Here is an 18671-nt window from a genome sequence, read left to right as displayed (position 1 = left end):
TCAGGCTTTAGCATGTGTCGGCCCAGGCAGCTGTGCCAGCTGCCCACAGTTATCTATCCAGTACAAGCATGGCCTCGGCATTCTCACTGCACGTCCGGGCAGATGCTTCCTGGCCAATCCGGCTGCAAGCTCTGCATACTTATTGGAAGAACTGACTTTGCTGAAAAAACAAAAGTAATTGGTAAATTCAGTCAGGGTTGAACATTAAATATATAAATACCAGTTTTACAATATTGTCTCATTTTCAAAAGGGGGATTGTGGGATTGCTTATAAACAGAGACTGTTATCAGGGAGAAATTTGCCTGTCTACTTTAGCATCTAATAGCTGTATGCACAGTTCAGGATTCTGCTTCATTCACTTAGCATATGTAATGAACATATTTCCTTGTACTGACTGTCTTTGGGTGATTTAATAGTTGTACTAGTATTCAATAATATGAGTTACTACAATTTATTTAACCATTCATACCATTTTGAGGCAGTTCACTTGGAATTTTAAGAATGCCTATTTCCCTTTATCTTTGCTATCATGTGGAATAGTAACATTAAGAAAACTTTGCCAAACAGAATCTGGAATGATATTTCATTTTAGTTTTTTATTGTTTAAGAACAGTTTTCTTATGTAAGCGTAATATCTTTCTTAAAATCTTTCCACGTTATTCATATACTTAGCAAATACCTCTTTAAAAGTAGCAAATTTACTCTCATCTCATGCCTCAGTTATCAGGGATTAAAATTTGGTGGAATCCATATGTATGTTTTACAGTATAGATGAACTTCAGAAACCTTTGGGACTTGGCCATTATTTTAATTTATATATAATTTCAGGGTTTTTTTTAGTTTTTAAAAAGATTTTATTTATTTATCTTTAGAGGGGAAGGGAAGGAGAGAGGGAGAGAAATATCAATGTATGGTTGCCTCTCGTGTGTCCCCTGCTGGGAACTGGCCTGCAACCCAGGCATGTGCCATGACTGGGAATTGAACCGCAATACTCTGGTTCTCAGGCCCACGCTCAGTCCACTGAGCTACACCAGCCAGGGCTATAATTTCAGTTTTTCATGTGTTCAACAAATGATTACTTTGTACATGTGCTAGAAGCTAGTGTTTTGTTTTGTTTTTTTAAGGAATAAAAAACTACAGAGTTTAGTGGAGAGGCAAGTCATATAACAAGAACTGGGCATGAGAATATATTTTATACAAGGCGTGAATGAGAAAAAATGTAGCGAGTACCTAGCACTTGGCAGAGATGAAAGAATAAACACTATTTTCATTATTGATGTAACTATTTTTAAGTACTTGAGTAGTGGTTCTTTTAGGGTATTTCTGGTCTAACAGTGGGAAAAATTATAACAGAATCAGCCCAGATTGGCTCTCCATGAATTGTAGAAATTTATTCTGTCTGTATTTCTTCTGTCTCCCCCTCTTCCTCCCTCCCTTCCTCTCTCTCTTCCTCTTTCCCTCCCACTACTTAAAATCTTCTTATACAAGGTGTGATTATTAATATCAATTTGGTAAGTTTTCTAGATTAACCTCGAGAGAATTAAAGTAGGTAATACCTTGATGCTTTCTTTTGTTATCAAATATTGTCTAGAAGGTATCTCATTAGGTGGTTATGCTTAATTTGCCTTGTAAGAGGTAGTAAGTAAACCACTTTCAAAGGAGGTGTGGTCAGGTGTAGTCAGGTTTTATTTCCTGTCAAACAGAACCAGGAATAGGCTTGTTCTCACTAACAGCACTGTCCTCCCCTTGCTTTCTGACGTCATCTGGGCCTTAGATCTGACCTCCCAAGTCCCTATGAGAACACTCTTTGTGACCTCAGAGTCACACTAAATTTGATGTCATAAAGAGAATATCCCATGGGACCTCCACGTGACCACCATGTTGTAAAAACTAAGACCACAGACTGAAGGTGTGGAGTATGACTTTGTCTTTCTCTAAATCTGCATGCACACGAGCCAAATTTGAACAAATTTGAACTGCAACCACAGTGAAGTACATTATGGCCACGCAAGGCATAAGATCCAAATCCACAAAAGAGGGAAGTAGCTGGTTAAATGATGGGTTCTCTTTAAGTATGTTAAATGAGGGGTCAAGCCAGTTGTGGTGGTGAAACATGATAGTGCTGCTAAACATTTTGTGGTGTTGATTTGTAATTAAGCTATATAAGTTAGCAAACCTGGGGGGCTATTTATAGACTTCTAAAGAGGTTTTCTTCCCCAGAGGTGATAAAAATGTAAGTAAGAGTCTTTTGTTCACATTGTCGACCCCTGTCACCAGCTCCCCCCACCCCCAAACCTGCCCTCTCTCTCAACGTGTATGCCATCTGCAGGTCTATTTTGGAAAGATTTTTTTCCATTTCTGCAAGCCTCATTCAGTTTTCAAAGTCCAGTGAACCCACTGTTCTGGCTCTTGCCTTTCACAGAGATTGTTAGAAGCCACATGATGAGTCCATGTGTCTGACGAGTAGTAAGTTTTAACTATAAAGCTTCTTTATGATTTTCTCCTGCTTTTTGAATCTGCCTGTCTTCTTGTTAGTTTTGGTCTTGATATTTTAATTACAAGATGAATGTATGTAGTTTTCATGTTCAGTATCTGCTTTTCCAAGAAAGATTTTGTGTTTTTATTTAAAACATTGTAGTTTTTTTCCATTCATTTCTTCTTATGGTGCTTCTGTATGTTTTTTGGACTTTTATATGACTGTTACATCTTTGAACAATCTAATCATACTTCGTATAAAGTCATTGTTAGATGGTTAATCAGTTTTTCTTCTCATGAATTAACTTTCTGATTGTGAATTTGCTTAGCTATCATTTTTGTCTTGTGTGTATGTGTCTCTTGGAATTTTAGTATGCTGGCTCATTTTACCAAGATTTTTTTTAATCTGTTTTTTTCTTCTACTTTGCACCTGCCCGAATCCATCCCCTTGAGCCTCCTTTTAGAATTCTTGTTCCATGGTGATACTGGAATGTTACAGATTCAGATGGTGGATCACAGATTCGGTGTCCTCTGTCACTAGACTGGGCCTTTTTTCAGGTGTGGGGAACCCTCACGCCAGTGCTGGCTTCAGGCAGAGCCTCTCAGGCCCTTGACTGTGTGCAGAGCACTTGGAACCCATGTGCTTCCCAGGAGCTGAGCTCCCGCGGTCCCTGCTGGGAGAGGGCAGAGCCAACAAGCCCACGGCTTTAGCCCTGCTCATTTGTTCAAGTTCTGCTCAACTTTTTTGTCTATAGAAATCTGTTTATCAGACTTGCATGTTTTTTCTTCTTTCTTTTCTATGTATTTTTTTAAACAATGACAACAACAGTACAATTTCTGTATGATTGTTGGAAGCGGGGGGAACATAAAAACACGAACTATATCATCTTGATTGACTGAAATTAAAAATTTACTTTTTAAAAAGAGTTGCCCACATTTCCAAGATACCTGTATGCTCTTGTGGTTGGAATCAGTTACAATTTTGAAATGATATTGTAGCTTAGTTAGTTGGAGTTTTTCTTTATTGTTTAAATGTTAAGATGAATTATGCCTCTTTGGGAACGTATATTTATTTATGTGTCAACAAATATTTATTGAGGGCAAGCTATGTGCCAGGCACTGTTCTAGGTGATAGGAAGATGGTAAGTGAATAAACCAAAGTCCCTGCTTGGGTGGAGTTTATATTGTGGGAGGGAGAGATAGGTATCAGGCAAACAGATAAACGCACAATGTTACGGGTACTAGTAAGATGACGTGGAAGCAGAGGCCTCGAAAGTCCAGGAAGTAAGCCAGCTGCAGACAGAAGGAACTCGGAAGCAAGCCCGGAACTGTGCTGCTTTTACAGAGTGTGGTTCCATTGACCACTAAGCCTTCTTGATTTGACATGTATAGGAACCTCTCATCCACTGATAAGGAAAATGGTCCAAAGGTGTTAACCATCATCAGATATTCTCAAGAGAAAATTAAGTGTAAATTAGATATATGAAAAAGATGTTTAGCCCAGGTAGTAATTTGCAAGTAGCAGCAGTGAGATCCTATTTCTTATTGCTCACTCGCATCAGTTTGACAGAGGTTCCTGAAGATAACGTTCAGTTCTGACCACAGAGGAGTTTCCCAAATCAGTTTGTTTTTCTTTTTTGTGGTGGTGGTTGTTTTCAAAGATGTAGTTCTGGGAAGAAAAAGGTTAGCAATGATATCTCTAATTCTTATATTTTGAATGATTTTCTAATTTTCTACAATTATATTGATCTTGTAATCAGAGAAACACACTGCGTAGTCATGTAGATCCACTTTTAAAAGCACCACTAGCCTAACGCATGACACTTTCCCGTGCCATCGATGTGTAGGTGTTCCCTCTGGCCCACGTGTGCAACGACACAAACAGGATGACATTAATTAACCCCCAAGGAGTCAAGCTCAATATCTACAAGCAAAATGTGGAACAGGCAATTAAGTCCTATGAAAAGTGAGTATTACTCCGGGCTGCTCCCTCGTGGCTGTGGGATTTGTTTTCGCCTGCTTTCTCTTGTGTTAGCTTAGATTGTTTCATCTGGAGCAGCTGTCTGAAACTCATCCACCAGGAGTGTCAGATGCAGCAGCAGCAGCAAACACCAACATCACCTGTGTGCCAGGCGTGCATTAAGTACCTCGCCTTTGTGTGTCCAACATAGTTTAAACTGTCTTCCCTTTTTTGAACCTGTAGAAATCTCACATTAACACAAGATCTTTAAATCTTTCCCTTTAGCAGAGTGAATTTGGTCATTTTGACACCTAACATTCTGTATAGTGACTAATAAAATCCCACAATAGCAAGATAATGGAGATAAGTGTGTGTTATTATGTAAACAGTTTTTTTAAATCCTCACCCCAGGACATGCTTGTTGATTTTAGAAGGGAAGGGAGGCAGAGAGGGAGAGAAACAAGGATTGGTTGCCTCTCTTACTTGACCTGACTGGGGACTAAACCCACAACCCAGCCATTTGCCCTGACTAGGAATCAAACCCACACACAACCTTTTGGTGCACAAGATGATACTCCAACCAACTGAGGCACACCAGCCAGGGCTGCAAACCATTTTTATTTCAGGACCAAGAAGACGATCAATTTGACTACAGTGAAAATTATACTTTGAAATGGTCCCGTTAGTGCTGAGATAGGAGCCTATTTTCAAAAGGTCCGCTCATCCCGTCTCACCCTGCTTTAGCTCTCTAATCACCTCCCGCCTCCACCCCAACACTTAATTAATCCTTGGTGCATAGCACTTCATTAAATGGGTTGTGCCTGGCTTCTCTAGGCAAGCCTATTCTTGGTTCTAGAAGCTGTGCAATTGGGTTTTCATTTACCACAGAGGTAAGAAAAATGAAATCAAGTTCACGAAAATTAATACTGTGTCCCAGGCCAGCATATAGTGTCATTGCCATTGTGCAGTGTGTCTAGTGTGTATTCAAAAGAAACAAGCCAATCAAGAAGCACAAGCTGGTCAGAAGCTGCCTTCACCACCACACCCAGCCCAGGCCTCCAGATCTCAGGATTTTTGAGTCTTTGACCTTTGTTTCTCTTGCAGGCAGGATGAACTGTGCCAAGGCTCCCCGCTCCCTGTGGGCCTGCAACTTTGCTCTTTTGTTAGCCCCTCACCTGGCTCTACCTCTTTTCTGTCTGCCTCTTCCTCCACTCCAGGCAGGCCTTTCTTTGCCTTTAAGCTCTGCTGTCCCCCATCCTGTTCCCCAGCTGGCCTCCTGCATCTCCTCTGGCCTCCACACCAATGGCCCTCCTCAGTAAGGCCAATGTCCAGTGACTCTCCACCACCTGCCCTGCGTGTGGTCCTGGGGCACTCGCAGCGCTCTCAGCTCTGGGCAGGCTTGTGGGCCCCCAAAGGCAGGGCTTGGACAGCCTTGCTTTCCCCTTTGTCTCCTCTTCCTAACAGGTGTCATTATATACATATATTAGACTACTGGAATTTAATTTGAATTTAAGGTAGTTCAAGTTTAGTCATTAAAATTTTTCAAATTCAGTTATTCAGAATGTAATATAATAATATTATTCATATTATAATTAATTTTCTGGGCTCATTCAAATGTTTGACTTCTCTAGTCACCTGGTCTGTGAAAGCCTGGTGCAGGGCATGGGCTGGGCCCCAGAGGCCAGACAATCCTGGGTCTGGCTCTCAGCTCTGACAGCCACTTGTCAAGTCACGCGCCAATTGTGAGCTTCCGATTCTTTATTTTCAACATCAATCTCACAGGGTGGTGGGAGGGTTATGTAAATTATATGTAAGACCAATTAATGTTAATTATTTCCCTCCTTTTAATTCCCTGAATCTGCCAATTCTAAAAGAACCATGAAAAGGTGGAGTTTCATTGTCATACCACTCTTCCCCAGGGTTTCCGGAAGACGAGCTCTCTTCCGTCTTTCCCAGGCAGAAGAGAGCCCTCATTCCGTAATAGAAAAACCAAAATACATAGTAAGTGATTGGCCCACTTCTTCCTTCCAATGAGTGACTCTGGAAAAGCCTTTTAATTCTCTTAGAGAAATACTGCACTGTATTGTTAGCATTAATAATAATATTAAATCTAACATGACTAATTCAATCAATAATTATTAATATTGATTGAATTAACATTAATTTAGTCTTAGTAATTTGATGCTTATTAAATGAACTATTTACTTAATATTGTTTAATAATAATAATAACTTAGTAATAGTAAATTGTAAATTATCATTACTATTATACAGCACAAAACATCCTGATTGTTTGCATTCCATAATATTTAAGAATTTTGTTGGTGTGTCAATACTTATCTTGCTCCATTTTCCTAAGGACATGCATATAAAAAAAGACATGCACAGTATGAAAAGTAATGAAACTTGCTTTAAACCCACCCCACCCCCAGTATAAGATTTCTCAGATGTTTCCCAGCACAAGTAAGCCAGACATAACTGGTGTGGTTGGGGATGACCAGGCGAAAAGGATGCACTCACGGCCCTTTAGCCAATATGGTGAATGGTGACATAAACTAGCTATTTTGATCATACTCAGTGCTTATATGTGGGAGTACTTTTGTTTCAATATTTTAAGAATAGAGGCTGCAATTTTGGCTTTGTGCATCCTATTATAAGCTTTGAATCAAGATCACCAGGGCTGGCTGGATTCTGGTGTGATTTTTCTGCAGCTTATTTTGCTGTGAGTCTAATAACATCAAGGATGCAGCCTCCAGATCCACAGAAGAAGCACCAGTTCTAAACTGGCTCTGGGACCATACTTACAAACTCCAAAATACTCGGCTGCTGCTTAGACTTCTGAGAGTCATTATGACAAGTTGCTTAGCAAATGAGCCAATTCTTGGTACAAGTAGTTTGTGAAGCAGAGACAGAAAACTAGTGAATGCCACCCCTCAAGCAAATTTCACTCTTCTAAACAAAGAGGAAAACTGTGAGCAGCAACATCCAGAGTCAAGGGGCTGGGGCAGCCCAGACAGGCCCTCCATCCTGTGCCCTGGGGCTGCTCACAGGGACTGCCCTTTGCCCACAGGCTAGGGCTTCCCTCAGTCTCCCCCCACCCCCTCCAGTGGAGCTGAGGTCCACACTCTAGGTTGCTCTCAGTTCACACCCACCCATTTTGTCTGCCCTATTTTAGAGCCCATTTTGTACTCTAAAATATTTCAGTGAAGATGGAAAATGGGGGAATAACAGAAGTTATGCAAATGTGCCCTTGGAAACATTTTTGTCTAAAGGATGGAATTAAAATTAGATGTGCCAAGTCTAACACACTGGACAGACGTTCATTAATGGTTTCTCAGCATCACAAAGCTTTCCCCACTCCAGAGTCTGGGGCAGTGAAAGCGAGTTGTTCCTGGCCACTTTGTAAGGCGGTGGGCCCAAGTAAGCGCACTCTGCCATTGTGACATTCTTTTGAGTTAATAAAGCTATTGTAATAATTATACCCTGCATGCCTTTTTCCATATGAACAACTGTAAACCTATGTTTGCCAACCCCCGTATATACAACTCACTTAATTCTCTCAGCACCAGTGCGAGTGGTATGATCCTTATTTAATCAATAAGTAAATAGAGTCAAAAAGTCACATAATGAAATCACGCGGCAGCAAGTGGAGACCCTGAGGTCAGAACTCAGGCCTGTGCAGCTCTAAAGCCCCACCCACACTCCCAGCCTCCCTCACACATTGCGTCCACTCTCAAGGTTGAGATTTAAGATGATTTTTAATGAAGATTTTTTAATAGAGAAGCACACACGCACAAACCCTAGTGCATCTATCCTATGAATCCTTTCATAGGTCTTCAAAGCCCTGGTCATTGTTACGTGAACCACATGATTAAAGAAACCCAATTTTCAAATAGGCCCCAAAGAACCGAAAACTTCAAGTGAGACAGAGCATGGAGCCAGCTTATTTCCTACTTCCTGACTCTGTCACTCAGAGACCATCTGTGTGTGTCAGACAGGCACACGCTAGACCATTGGGTCCTCACAGTAACACTAGGACGGGGACATTGTCAGCGTCCCCACTCCGAGGAAAAGTTCTTGCCCAAAGAGGAGAAGCTAACTGAGCTCTCGTCCAGGTGGTCTGGCTCAGAGTCTGTGTCCCACCCTGTCAGACCCCCTTCTATGACCTCACCAAACTCATGACAGGAGATCAAGGCAGGATAATACCCCCAAAGTGTGTTCCCAGAGCCCTGTGCACTGACGCTGGGGCTGGTGGCTAGAAGAATGCCTCCTGGAGAGTGACAGTACTCTCCCAACCCACGTTGTTGAAGCAGGCTTTTCTAACAGCAGCTAAGACCCCTGGGAGCCAGCGTTCTGGGCCCTGCTCCCCAGGAAGCCGGATGGCGGTAATGATGTGGCGGCGCAGGACCTGGCTGGAACCTCTGAGAGAAGCACCCCTGATCAGTGACAAGAGAAGGAGCTCTGTCCACCCTGTAGAAACCATCATTGCTCCAACTGCCTCCTTTCTTGGGCGGACAAGGATCTCTGTAAACATGTTCAGGGATGAGTCTTGGTTTCAGCATCGCCAGCTAGCTGCGGGGGGTGAGCGAGGCACTTCTCAGAGTCTTCATTTGGAAAAACCAGGAGGACAGGCGGCTTGATCTCCACAGTGTGGCCCAGACCCATTATGTGTGACCCTAGTAACCTCTTTTGCTTGGAGAATCAGGGCAGAAGACTGCCTACAGAGGCAAGTTAAGGACACACTTATATTTTTACTTTGGAAGAAAAACAGTGGATGTTTAGAAACATCTTCATGTAGAGATAATGAGGACCAGCTTGTTTACTGCTGAGAACGGGACCCTCCATCACTCTGCAGCACAATGGCCATGAAACCACAAGGCATCCGCAGTCGAGGGAGGGGGCATTCCTATCCAGTTGTCTGAGCCAATGGCAGTGGCACGGGCCAGCGCTGATGGCCACTGGCCTGGGCTGCCCTGCAGTGCCCTTCGGGACCTGAGGTCAGCCTTTTGCTATGAAATGAAGTACTGGTGCCAAGTAATTATTATTTTTTTATTTTTTTAAACAGGCGATTGAATAAAATTGTTTGGCGAGCATTATCTCAAGAGGAAAAAGAAAAGTAAGCCGGTTCCTTACTTTTTTAAAAAAAATTTGGTGACATTCACATACCCACAACTAATTTTTTAAAGGAACAATTCAATAATATTTAAATGATTCGAAATGATGTACAAAACACCGCCTCCCTCTAGTTTCGAGACTGTTTTATTGCCTCAGAAAAGCACCTGGTACCCATGAAGCAACCCTCCCCGCTCCCTCTCCCCACCTCTGGAAACTTGCCCAGATTCTGATGTATCCTATGAAAGGAACCATGCATCAGTGGCTTTTTGTGCCTGGTTTCTTTTACTTAGTTCATATAAAAACAAGGTTTTCAAGATTCATACAAGTTGTAGCATAGGTAGTACTTTTTTCCTTCTTTGTTCCTGAATCATGATCCATTGTGTATGCCCACCCGTTTGGTTAGCCATTGATGGGTATTTACCTTGTTTCCACTTTGCGGCTGCCACATGCATTCGTGTAGCAGTTTCTGTACGGACATGTTCTCCTTTCCCTTGAGTACACATCAGAGTGAGTGGTTGGGTCACCAGGTGTACAATGTAAATGTACAATGGAGCAAAGGCACCTTGGTTCATTTCCCCTAGCAATGTTATTCCACAGTCTTCACCAACACTTATTTCCCTTTTTAAAACTAGAGCCATCCTAATGGTGTGAAGTGATGCCTCATTGCGGTTTTCATTTGCATTTCTGGGCCACGTGTGTATATAAGCTGTTCAAGTTCTTCACTTATTTTTAAATTGAGCTGTTTGTCCTTTTGTCGTTGAGTTGTAAACGTTCTGGATGTTCAACCTTTATCAGATATATGATCTGTCAATATTTCCTCCCATTCTATACATTATCTTTTCACATTCTTGAAAATTTCCCTTTTTTTGCCCAGCTTTTAACTTTTACAAAGTCAGTTTATCTATTTTTTCTTTTGTTGCTCATACTTTTGATGTCACATCTAAGAAATCACTCCATTGCCAAATGCAGGCCTCGAAAGTTTACCCTGTAAATCTCTTCTAATACTTCTCTGGTTTTAGCTCTTACATTTAGGTCACTGATCCATTCTGAGTGAGTTTGTATGTGTGGAGTGAGGTTATTTCTATCTGCAAATAGAAGTAGTTTACTTCCCCTTTCCAATTGGATCCCTTGGTTCCCTTCCCTTGCTGAATTGGTCTGGATAGGACTTGGGGTGCAGAATTGCAGAGCAGTGGTGAGGGGGGCACCTTGTCTCAGGGCTGATCAGCCTGTCACCACTGAGCAGGATGGTGGTTGTAGGTTTTTCCTAAAGACCCTTTATCATGTTAAGGAAGTACCTTTCTACTAGTAGTTTGCTAATTGTTTTTATCATGAAATGTGGTTGGCTTTTATCAAATGCTTTATCTGCTTCTATTGAAATGATCATGTGGGGATTTCTCCCCTTTGTTCTGTTGATGTGTTGTGGTGTGTTAACTCGGCTGATTTTCTCCAGTTGAACTGCTTTGCGTGCCTGAGCTAAATCCTACTTGGATGTGCATAATCCTTTTAATGTTCTGTTGGACATAGTTTGTTACTATTATGTTTGGGCTATTTACCCCTATATGCATAAAAGAAAATGGTCTAGTAGCTTCTTTTTCTTTAGTATCTTTGTCTGGTGTTGGCACTGAGATAATGCTGGTCATTTTTATTCCTTTTACTATTTCTTTGGCCATCTTTCTCTGTTTCTTTGTATGCCTTAGCATCTTTTGTTGAGTTTAGTTGAGAATTTGAAAGAAGACACCTCTCCCAGTCATTATATATTGTTTTCTTACATAGAAAGACGTTGACCAGTCATCCAGGCTAGAGATGCTGGGAACCTTCCAACTCTTTGCTGGGGCTTTGTCTCCTGTAGGCCTGAGTCAGTTCCCCAATGGGTTTGCCCATTTCGTTTCAGAAGCCAGTAACTTCTTACTTCCCCTGGTGTTCATTCTTGGTACTGCAGTATCTATGATGGTATAACAAGCCCTGGACCTGGGCTTTGTTCTCAGCGGCCCCTAACCCGGTATGCAAAGTGTATAGCCCTTCCCATTCGCACTCTGAATCAGATGAGACAGAAACCGGTGTCTCTGGCAGACCCTCCAAAAGCCAGAATGTTGGATGCATATTCTTTTCTCTTGCCCTCTCAAGGGAGAAGTCAGGATTTAGGAGTTTTTCTCAATTGAGCAGTATTGTGCCTGGGAAGGGAGTGGCTGAGCCAGGAAAAATGCAATAAACTTTCCTACCCACTCTTCTCCGGTTTGTGGAGTGCTCGAAGCTCTTAAGTGGTTTCTGGAATTCTCACAAAGACTATTTGGTCCCTATGTTCTTGCTAAGTTTCTATCTTTGTGGGGAAATGAAGGCCTGGGGTTTCTTTCTTTCTTTTCTTTTTTTTATTTATTTTATTTGTTGTCCAAGTACAGTTTTCTGTCTTTTACTCCCATCCCAGCTCACCCCCTTCCCAGTGCTCCCCACCTCCTTTCCATTTCCACCCCTCTTAGTTTTTGTCCATGTGTCCTTTATTCTTATTCCTGTAAACCCTTCCCCTTTTCCCCTGAAATTCCCTCCCCTGTCCCCTCTGGTCACTGTCAGCCTGTTCTCTGGCCTGGGGTTTCTTATTCCACCATCCTGCTGACATCACTCCAATTTAGATTTTTAATAAGAATTTTTGCTATTACCTGGAGACAAGTTTGTTTGTGGATTGAGTGTCATGGTTGTGCTGGGTTTGCACTGTATTCCTCCAACACCCTATAGCTATCAGAAGCGACACTTTCAGCACTAAGAGAGTGATGGTTATGAAATGAGCTCTCTCCCTACTCCACCCTGTTGCCTCCTCTGCAAGTGTCTGACTCCACAGCAGCTGGGACTGAGAAAAGAATCCCGGACCTGGGCCATCACACCACACTGGCTTCCCCTGGAGTCTCTCAGCCTGTTCCTCAGCTCATAGAAAGTTCAGGTCCTGCCCTTCATGCACCCAAACAACGAAGCCAGAAAGTTTAGGCCTATTTAGGCTCCAAAGGAGAAGAGGGGATCGAAATAGCTCAACTGAGTTCGTGGAAGAATCGCTGCACTGAGGCGAATATTTAGGTTTAGTTTAGTTTTGCTTTCCTCTGTTTCCCAGAATCACTGCTAAAGGGTAGTTGTGTGGAATCTCTTTGAGGCACATTTTTGGTCCTGTCAAATGTTAGACCTGGAGAAAAAGAAATGGGCTCTAAGTATGCCAAAAAGAAGTTGCTTTTTTAAAAAAAAGACGTGCATCAAACTTCCTTAAAATCAGGTAATCAAATTAAGTAATGAGTAAGAGTGCCTACCATAATGTACAGAGATGGTCATTTTTAACTTGTTCGAGCTACCAAAGTTCCGATGGGCCAGAGAGCGTGGCTGTGATTCCGTTAACTGGCATCTGACACCTGCTTTCACAGGTGGTTCTCAGGGCAGGGTTGAATAAAAAACTATCTTTCCACATTTTTTCTATTATCGTCACTTTCTTTGTTCTTTTGTTTCTTCTTTTCCTTTTTAGGCTAGATGCAAACAAACCAATGAGGTACTTGGAAAACAAGGCCGCTTTAAATGAGGCATTGGAACGGTTGAACTGGCCCATTTCATTGAAAGAGCTGTCGCTGCTGGAAAATGAAATCCTAGCTGGGAAAATGTATGTCCAGCAGGCTATGGAGCTCCAGGAGGCTGCCAGGAAGGAGAATTATGTGAGCAGGGCACTAGCAGAGGTGAGTACCTTGGATGCGTCTGTTTCCCCCCCTTCCCTGTCGTCCCGAGTCTCCGCCTCCCTGCGCGGGTTTCCCTCTCTCTCCCACCCCCACCACACTGATTACCGAAAGAGTGAGCGCCAACCCTGTTAAGTCCTAGGACTTCTTTCAACAGGAAGGAAATGCCATTTGATTTTACTATGGCTTTATTTGTTTTAAAACAATACACCTTTTAGCTGCAAAATAAAGCTAAACGGAAGTAAGACGTCATGATTAAAAGCCTGGACTTGGATGTAAGCCAGGGCAAGGTCCAACCGCAGGTCTGCCAACTCTTCCCTGTGTGGTTGGTCAGTTACGTTCTCTAAACTTTAGTGTTTTTACTTGTAAAGTAAGAACAATAGTAGTATCTGCTTCATAGCGTTGTTACAAGAGTAAAATGAGTATTTAAAGAGCTTAGTATTGAAAGCCCCCTGTAAGGATAATTATTATTATTATCAATGACACAAACCTTACCAAAAAAAAATAATTTATTATATGATTGCCTTATTACTTATTACAACTTTAGATCATTTACTTCTAGTTTTTTTCTCCTCGAATATGTTTTATACATAGATCAATCAAATTACCCATAATAATTTCATATTCTGCTTTTTACTTTACCATTATCTCATATGCTTTCTCTGTGTTTTTACTAAATCATCAGGTTGGCATTTTTTGTGGTTATATAACATTCCAGGGTGTGTGTGTATATACCCTCATGTATTTAACTCTTTACTAAATGTTGGCAATTGGCTTATCTTCTAGTTTTCTTCCCTTTCACTTCACGTGTCAATGACTGTTAAGGTTCATGTAGTTGGGCTATTTTGTCAGGATACATTCTTAAGAGTGGGATCCTTAGGTCAAAGGGCATGAACATTTTGGGGCTCTAAATACTTGTTGCCAGTATAACACCCCCATTCTGACTTCGGTTGAGTATGAGTAGACCTGGAATAGTTCATCCACAATCTTACTGAATTCTGTTTAATTTTCACCATATGGCAGTCTAAAAAATATGCCCAAAGAACTGATGTTTGAGACTTATTGTATTTGGTTTCAGTCTTTGCTGAGTGATACTGGTTTTGCTTGGTTTTAAATGCTGTATTGACAGCTCTAGAGTCCTGTGTTTGTTTTTATTTAATTTTATTTTTCCTCTATGAACGGCATTTTTTCCCTTTGGTGTACAAAGCTATTTCTTTTGTTCAGAATGCAAACTTTCTACCATATATTTATTTTTATTTATTTTGTTTTAGTTAATTATATATATTATAAATATGTATTTGTATTTATAGTTTGTGTTTTATTGACTTCCTGAAAGAGTTGTTCAGTGTTTCCTTGGGAGGCATCGCCTGACGCCTCCCACGTGTGGCTGCCTGTCGGCCTGCCTCACCTAGCCATGTCCTGTGGGCACCCAACAATCAGGAGACTGAAAGTGGGTTGATGGCTTCTCCCTGAAAATGTACTCTTTCTCTGTTGTGTCTCTCCCTCTGTTTGTCCTTTCATGTAATCTCTGAAATATTTGTTATTCCCTATGAGGTGCCAAACACTATTTCAGGTACTAGAAGTATTAGGTTGGCTCAAAATTTTGTTAAATTTTTTCTGTAAAATAAAAGACACATTTTTTCATTTTCACCAGTAACTTTATTGCTTTGGATATGTTGAGTATGTTGGCTATGTCCTGCTATTCGCTTCTAGTGGGTAGAGGCCAGCGGTGCTGCTAAACATCTTCCAATCATAAGACAGCCCCACAGCAAAGAATTATTTGGCAAAAAAAGTCAATAGTACCAAGAAACTTAACAAACTACTTTTGACATGTCCAATCAGTTACAGCATCTTCTGCATACACTGCACAAGGCTTTTTTTTTTTGCATTTCAGTTGAGTTTTAACTTTTCTCAGAACAATAAAGCATAATGCACTGAAATGTTGCTTATTTTCTTCCATCTTCAGTGTTAAAATGGCTGCACAAAAACTCATCAATTTTGATAAGTTTTTTAAAATGCATGCTGATATGACAGCTGTCACAATACAATCTAACAAAATTGTTTCAAACAAAGTTAAAGACAACTAAGCACTACTAGAGCTTTTGTACAGAAATTTTTTGAAAAATTGTAATAGACTTTTTGGCCAACCCAATACCTAATACGTGGACCAAGTCCCACCCTTACTCTGACTGTGAGACAGACTGTTCAGGCCCTGAATGACGGGCTTTTCCTCTAGTAAACGATGGAGGCACCACTGCCCCTCAGCAGCACTTGTTAGCTTTATTCCTTATCCGTACTTAGTATTAAATTTAAAAATGGGAAGTATTGCTAAAAGAATGAACAGAAGACTCTTCTGATTCAGAACAAAGACTGATTTCTACTGAATTTATCTGGAATTGTGGGAATCAAAAACTCACTGTTTATGGGACATGCTTTCATTGTTTTACTTCTTTATTTCCCTTATCCACAGCATGTAACTTCCATAATTTCTTCATCCAAAAATATGGATGAAGAAAGTGTCTATGGTAGTCCCTGGTCAGCCCATCTAAACACCCTGCCATTCTCTAACCCCTGAGCACATTTATGTTTCCTTCAAAGCACATTTAACTATCTAACATTATGTATATGTTTGTGCACCATCTGTCTCTCCCAGCAGAATAAGGGTGGGACTTTGTCCCCTGTGTTCTGGGTTCTCCCGTGCCAAGGCACCTGGTAGGTACTCGTAAGTATCTGAATTAATAAATGAAAAAATGGATAAGAAGAAGAAGACTGATTAGTGGAAAAATATATTTTCAGGGGAGGGTAAATAACTTTAGGTCCTCTTGATTCTTAGACGGCCATGAGGCATCCAGGTGAGAAAGGCTTGCAGACAGCACATGCTAGAGCAGAGGAGAGAAATCTAAGTTAAGGAGGTACACCTGGAGGCCATTTACAGTGTTGAGAGAGGAAGAGAGCAGGCAGTGAGGCCACGGGAGCAGGGAAGGTGGAGGAGCAGGTGGCCTGGGAGGCGGGCTGTGACGCGAGAGCTGGGATCTGCAGTGGTACAGACCTGAACTCAGGCTTCAGTGCTGCCACTTGCTGGCTATGTGACCTTAGCCAGGCCCTCTAAGTCTAGTGTCCTGATCTTTAAAAAAAGAAAAAGCTACAAAATGGTTGTGAGACAATGCCTGTGATATGCTTAGGACGGTGTGCTGCATTAAACGCCCCACAGTGTGTGCACTCAGCCTGTATTACCCACTATCACTCTTCCTATCAGTGAGGTGGCTACTGAGGAGCTTTGAAAATCACACAGAATGGTGTCTGGAAGCCACTTTGTCAAGGGGGAGATCACTAGTGGTCTTAGCCAGAATAATTTCATGGAAGTGTGGGAGCAGAAGGCAGTTTACGGTGGGTGAAGGTGTGGGTAGAAGTCAAGCAGTACATATAGGAAGTGAAGATGATTGTTTCAAGAGCTTTGTAGGGAAGGAAACAGGAGAGAGAAGGTGGGGACTCGAGCATGAACCAGAGTGAGAGGAGGCATTTCATTTGTGTAATGGTATCGATGGGTCTACTCTGCCCTCTTATTGGTCAGGGGCTGAGACTCTCCCTTTACTGCCTTGTCCCCACATAGCGTGCCCAAAGGCCCCCGCTGTCTGTTCAGGGGAGTGTCTGCTCATCTAGGACGATTGTCGCTGGTGATGAATGGGGGGAGTACTCCGCATTCTGTCTTCAGAGCTTTCTCCATTCTTTGCATGGCCCTCAGCCCTGGAAGAGTTTGCACATTATTTTCTTAAAACAATATTTCTCCTCACCACGTGCGATGTGTTCTGAGATATTTTATTCTGTTTTTGTCATGCCCACAAATTGATTTCATGGCCCACTAACAGGTCTCAACCAGCGTGGGAACACTAGGTGGGGCCACCGCTCCAGCGGGCGAGACCCTGTGAGGTTGTGGGGGGAGCGAGCGTCCGGACGCACGTGCGCGTACCAGCAGAGGCTCCTGTTAAGCGAAGGCCAAGGATTTGATTAATGATTACAGACTGAAGAGGATGAAACCTTCTGTTACTCATTAAGACCCCCTAGATTTACTGATACTGAGTAGCAAAAGACGGTCAAAGTTTCTTTGAATGTGACCACACAATAAAGGATGAATCTTAAGTCTGAAATTTTAAATTCCCCTAAAAACTCCCTCACTAGCACTTCTTGTTGCCATGATGGCAGATTTCACTTCACTGGCCCATGCTGAGCTTTCAGAGGTGGAAATCAGAAGGCACCTGAATCACAGTTAACCTTCCCGCGTGAAGAGCCCCCACCATTTCCTTCGAAAATAAGGATTGTTCTCCAGGGCAAATGGCACAGCATCCAGGCCCAGAAAGGCCAGTGGGCTGTCTGCACCCACAAATTCTACCTCCTTGGGTCCATTTGGAGGCAGGAAATCTTGTTAAGCTATAAGCAGCTGTGAGCAGCTGTGAGCAGCCCTGTGACTGGCAAGGAAGTGGGGGTCTCTGGCCTTTGGGAATAGGAAACATATGTTCCAGTCATATGTGACTAAGAGTCCAGGAAAAAGAGAAAACGCACAGGAGGGAGAATACAGGTGAGACTGACGTGACACTGAGAGACTGAAAGAAAGGAGACAGACCTTGGATCTGAAAACACTGTTGGGCTGTGACTTTTACACTGTACGGGAGAAAGTTAGTTGGGAAGACTTAGAGAGAGATGTCTTGGAGTTGTGTAAAATGAAGTCAGAACTAAGTAGAATGATATCTTTGTTCCCAAGTAAGAATTGGACGAGTTGTCATTCTTGCTTTTGTAACCCACCCTTTTACAGTTACCAATGTTCCTTCAGTAAAGGGAGAAAGGACATCACGCCCTTTCTCCTTCCACTGGTAAAAAGCTTGGTCTGTGCCGCGGATACTCAGGTCTGGCTGGAAGACTCGGCAGGGACTGAGAGCTGGCTGTGCTGCAGTGGCGCCTGAGCCCCTGCTGTGGGGGAGGAACCGTGGGTCTGGGCCGTGCCCTGCACTTGCGTCCAGCAACATCGCTGTCACAGGAAGAATGCTGTGTGCACCTTCAGGCCAGTACTTCAGTGATAAGTTAACATCTGGAAACAGGACCCCACGGGCTCCTGAGGAGTGGTGCTAGGACGGAGGTGTGGCGCAGTGGGGTTGGAATCTCAGAGGGACCATGAGGTGCCCTGATGGGATGGAGAGGAAGCCAACTGCCTGATTGTGCCCCAGTCAGTGGGGGTTGAAGGAGAGAAACCTGCTCAGGGGCACTAGTCACTGAAGGAAATTAAAGGAAAGGAAGGAAAACTCCCACAAACCCTGCTCATCCCCTAAAACGTTATCTGGCTAGTATCTGATGTTCATGAGCGGAAAGGTGGCATCAGCTTCAGGGATCCCCAACATGACAGATGGTTCACAGATGGTCATGGACCTCCCTATCCG

General features: G+C 42.5%; 1 protein-coding gene across 3 annotated transcripts in view; it reads left to right on the top strand.

Annotated features, from left to right (window-relative positions):
• VWA3B (von Willebrand factor A domain containing 3B) overlaps nt 1-18671 on the top strand; it is a 172488-nt gene that overhangs the window by 129389 nt on the left and 24428 nt on the right. For all 3 annotated transcript variants that reach the window (XR_005068002.1, XM_037056830.1, XM_037056829.1), the window contains exons 20-22: nt 4324-4442; nt 9501-9551; nt 13044-13248. Coding sequence is in view for 2 of the 3 variants with exons in the window: in XM_037056830.1 (XP_036912725.1) it covers nt 4324-4442; nt 9501-9551; nt 13044-13248 (375 nt within the window). In the remaining variant the exon portion in view is untranslated. The remainder of the gene's footprint in view (nt 1-4323; nt 4443-9500; nt 9552-13043; nt 13249-18671) is intronic.

The sequence above is a fragment of the Sturnira hondurensis genome, unplaced genomic scaffold (genome assembly GCF_014824575.4).
Source record: "Sturnira hondurensis isolate 20B ecotype Veracruz unplaced genomic scaffold, ASM1482457v3 Scaffold0009178, whole genome shotgun sequence".
Classification (NCBI taxonomy): Eukaryota; Metazoa; Chordata; class Mammalia; order Chiroptera; family Phyllostomidae; genus Sturnira; species Sturnira hondurensis.
This window is presented reverse-complemented; position numbering and strand designations above follow the sequence as displayed.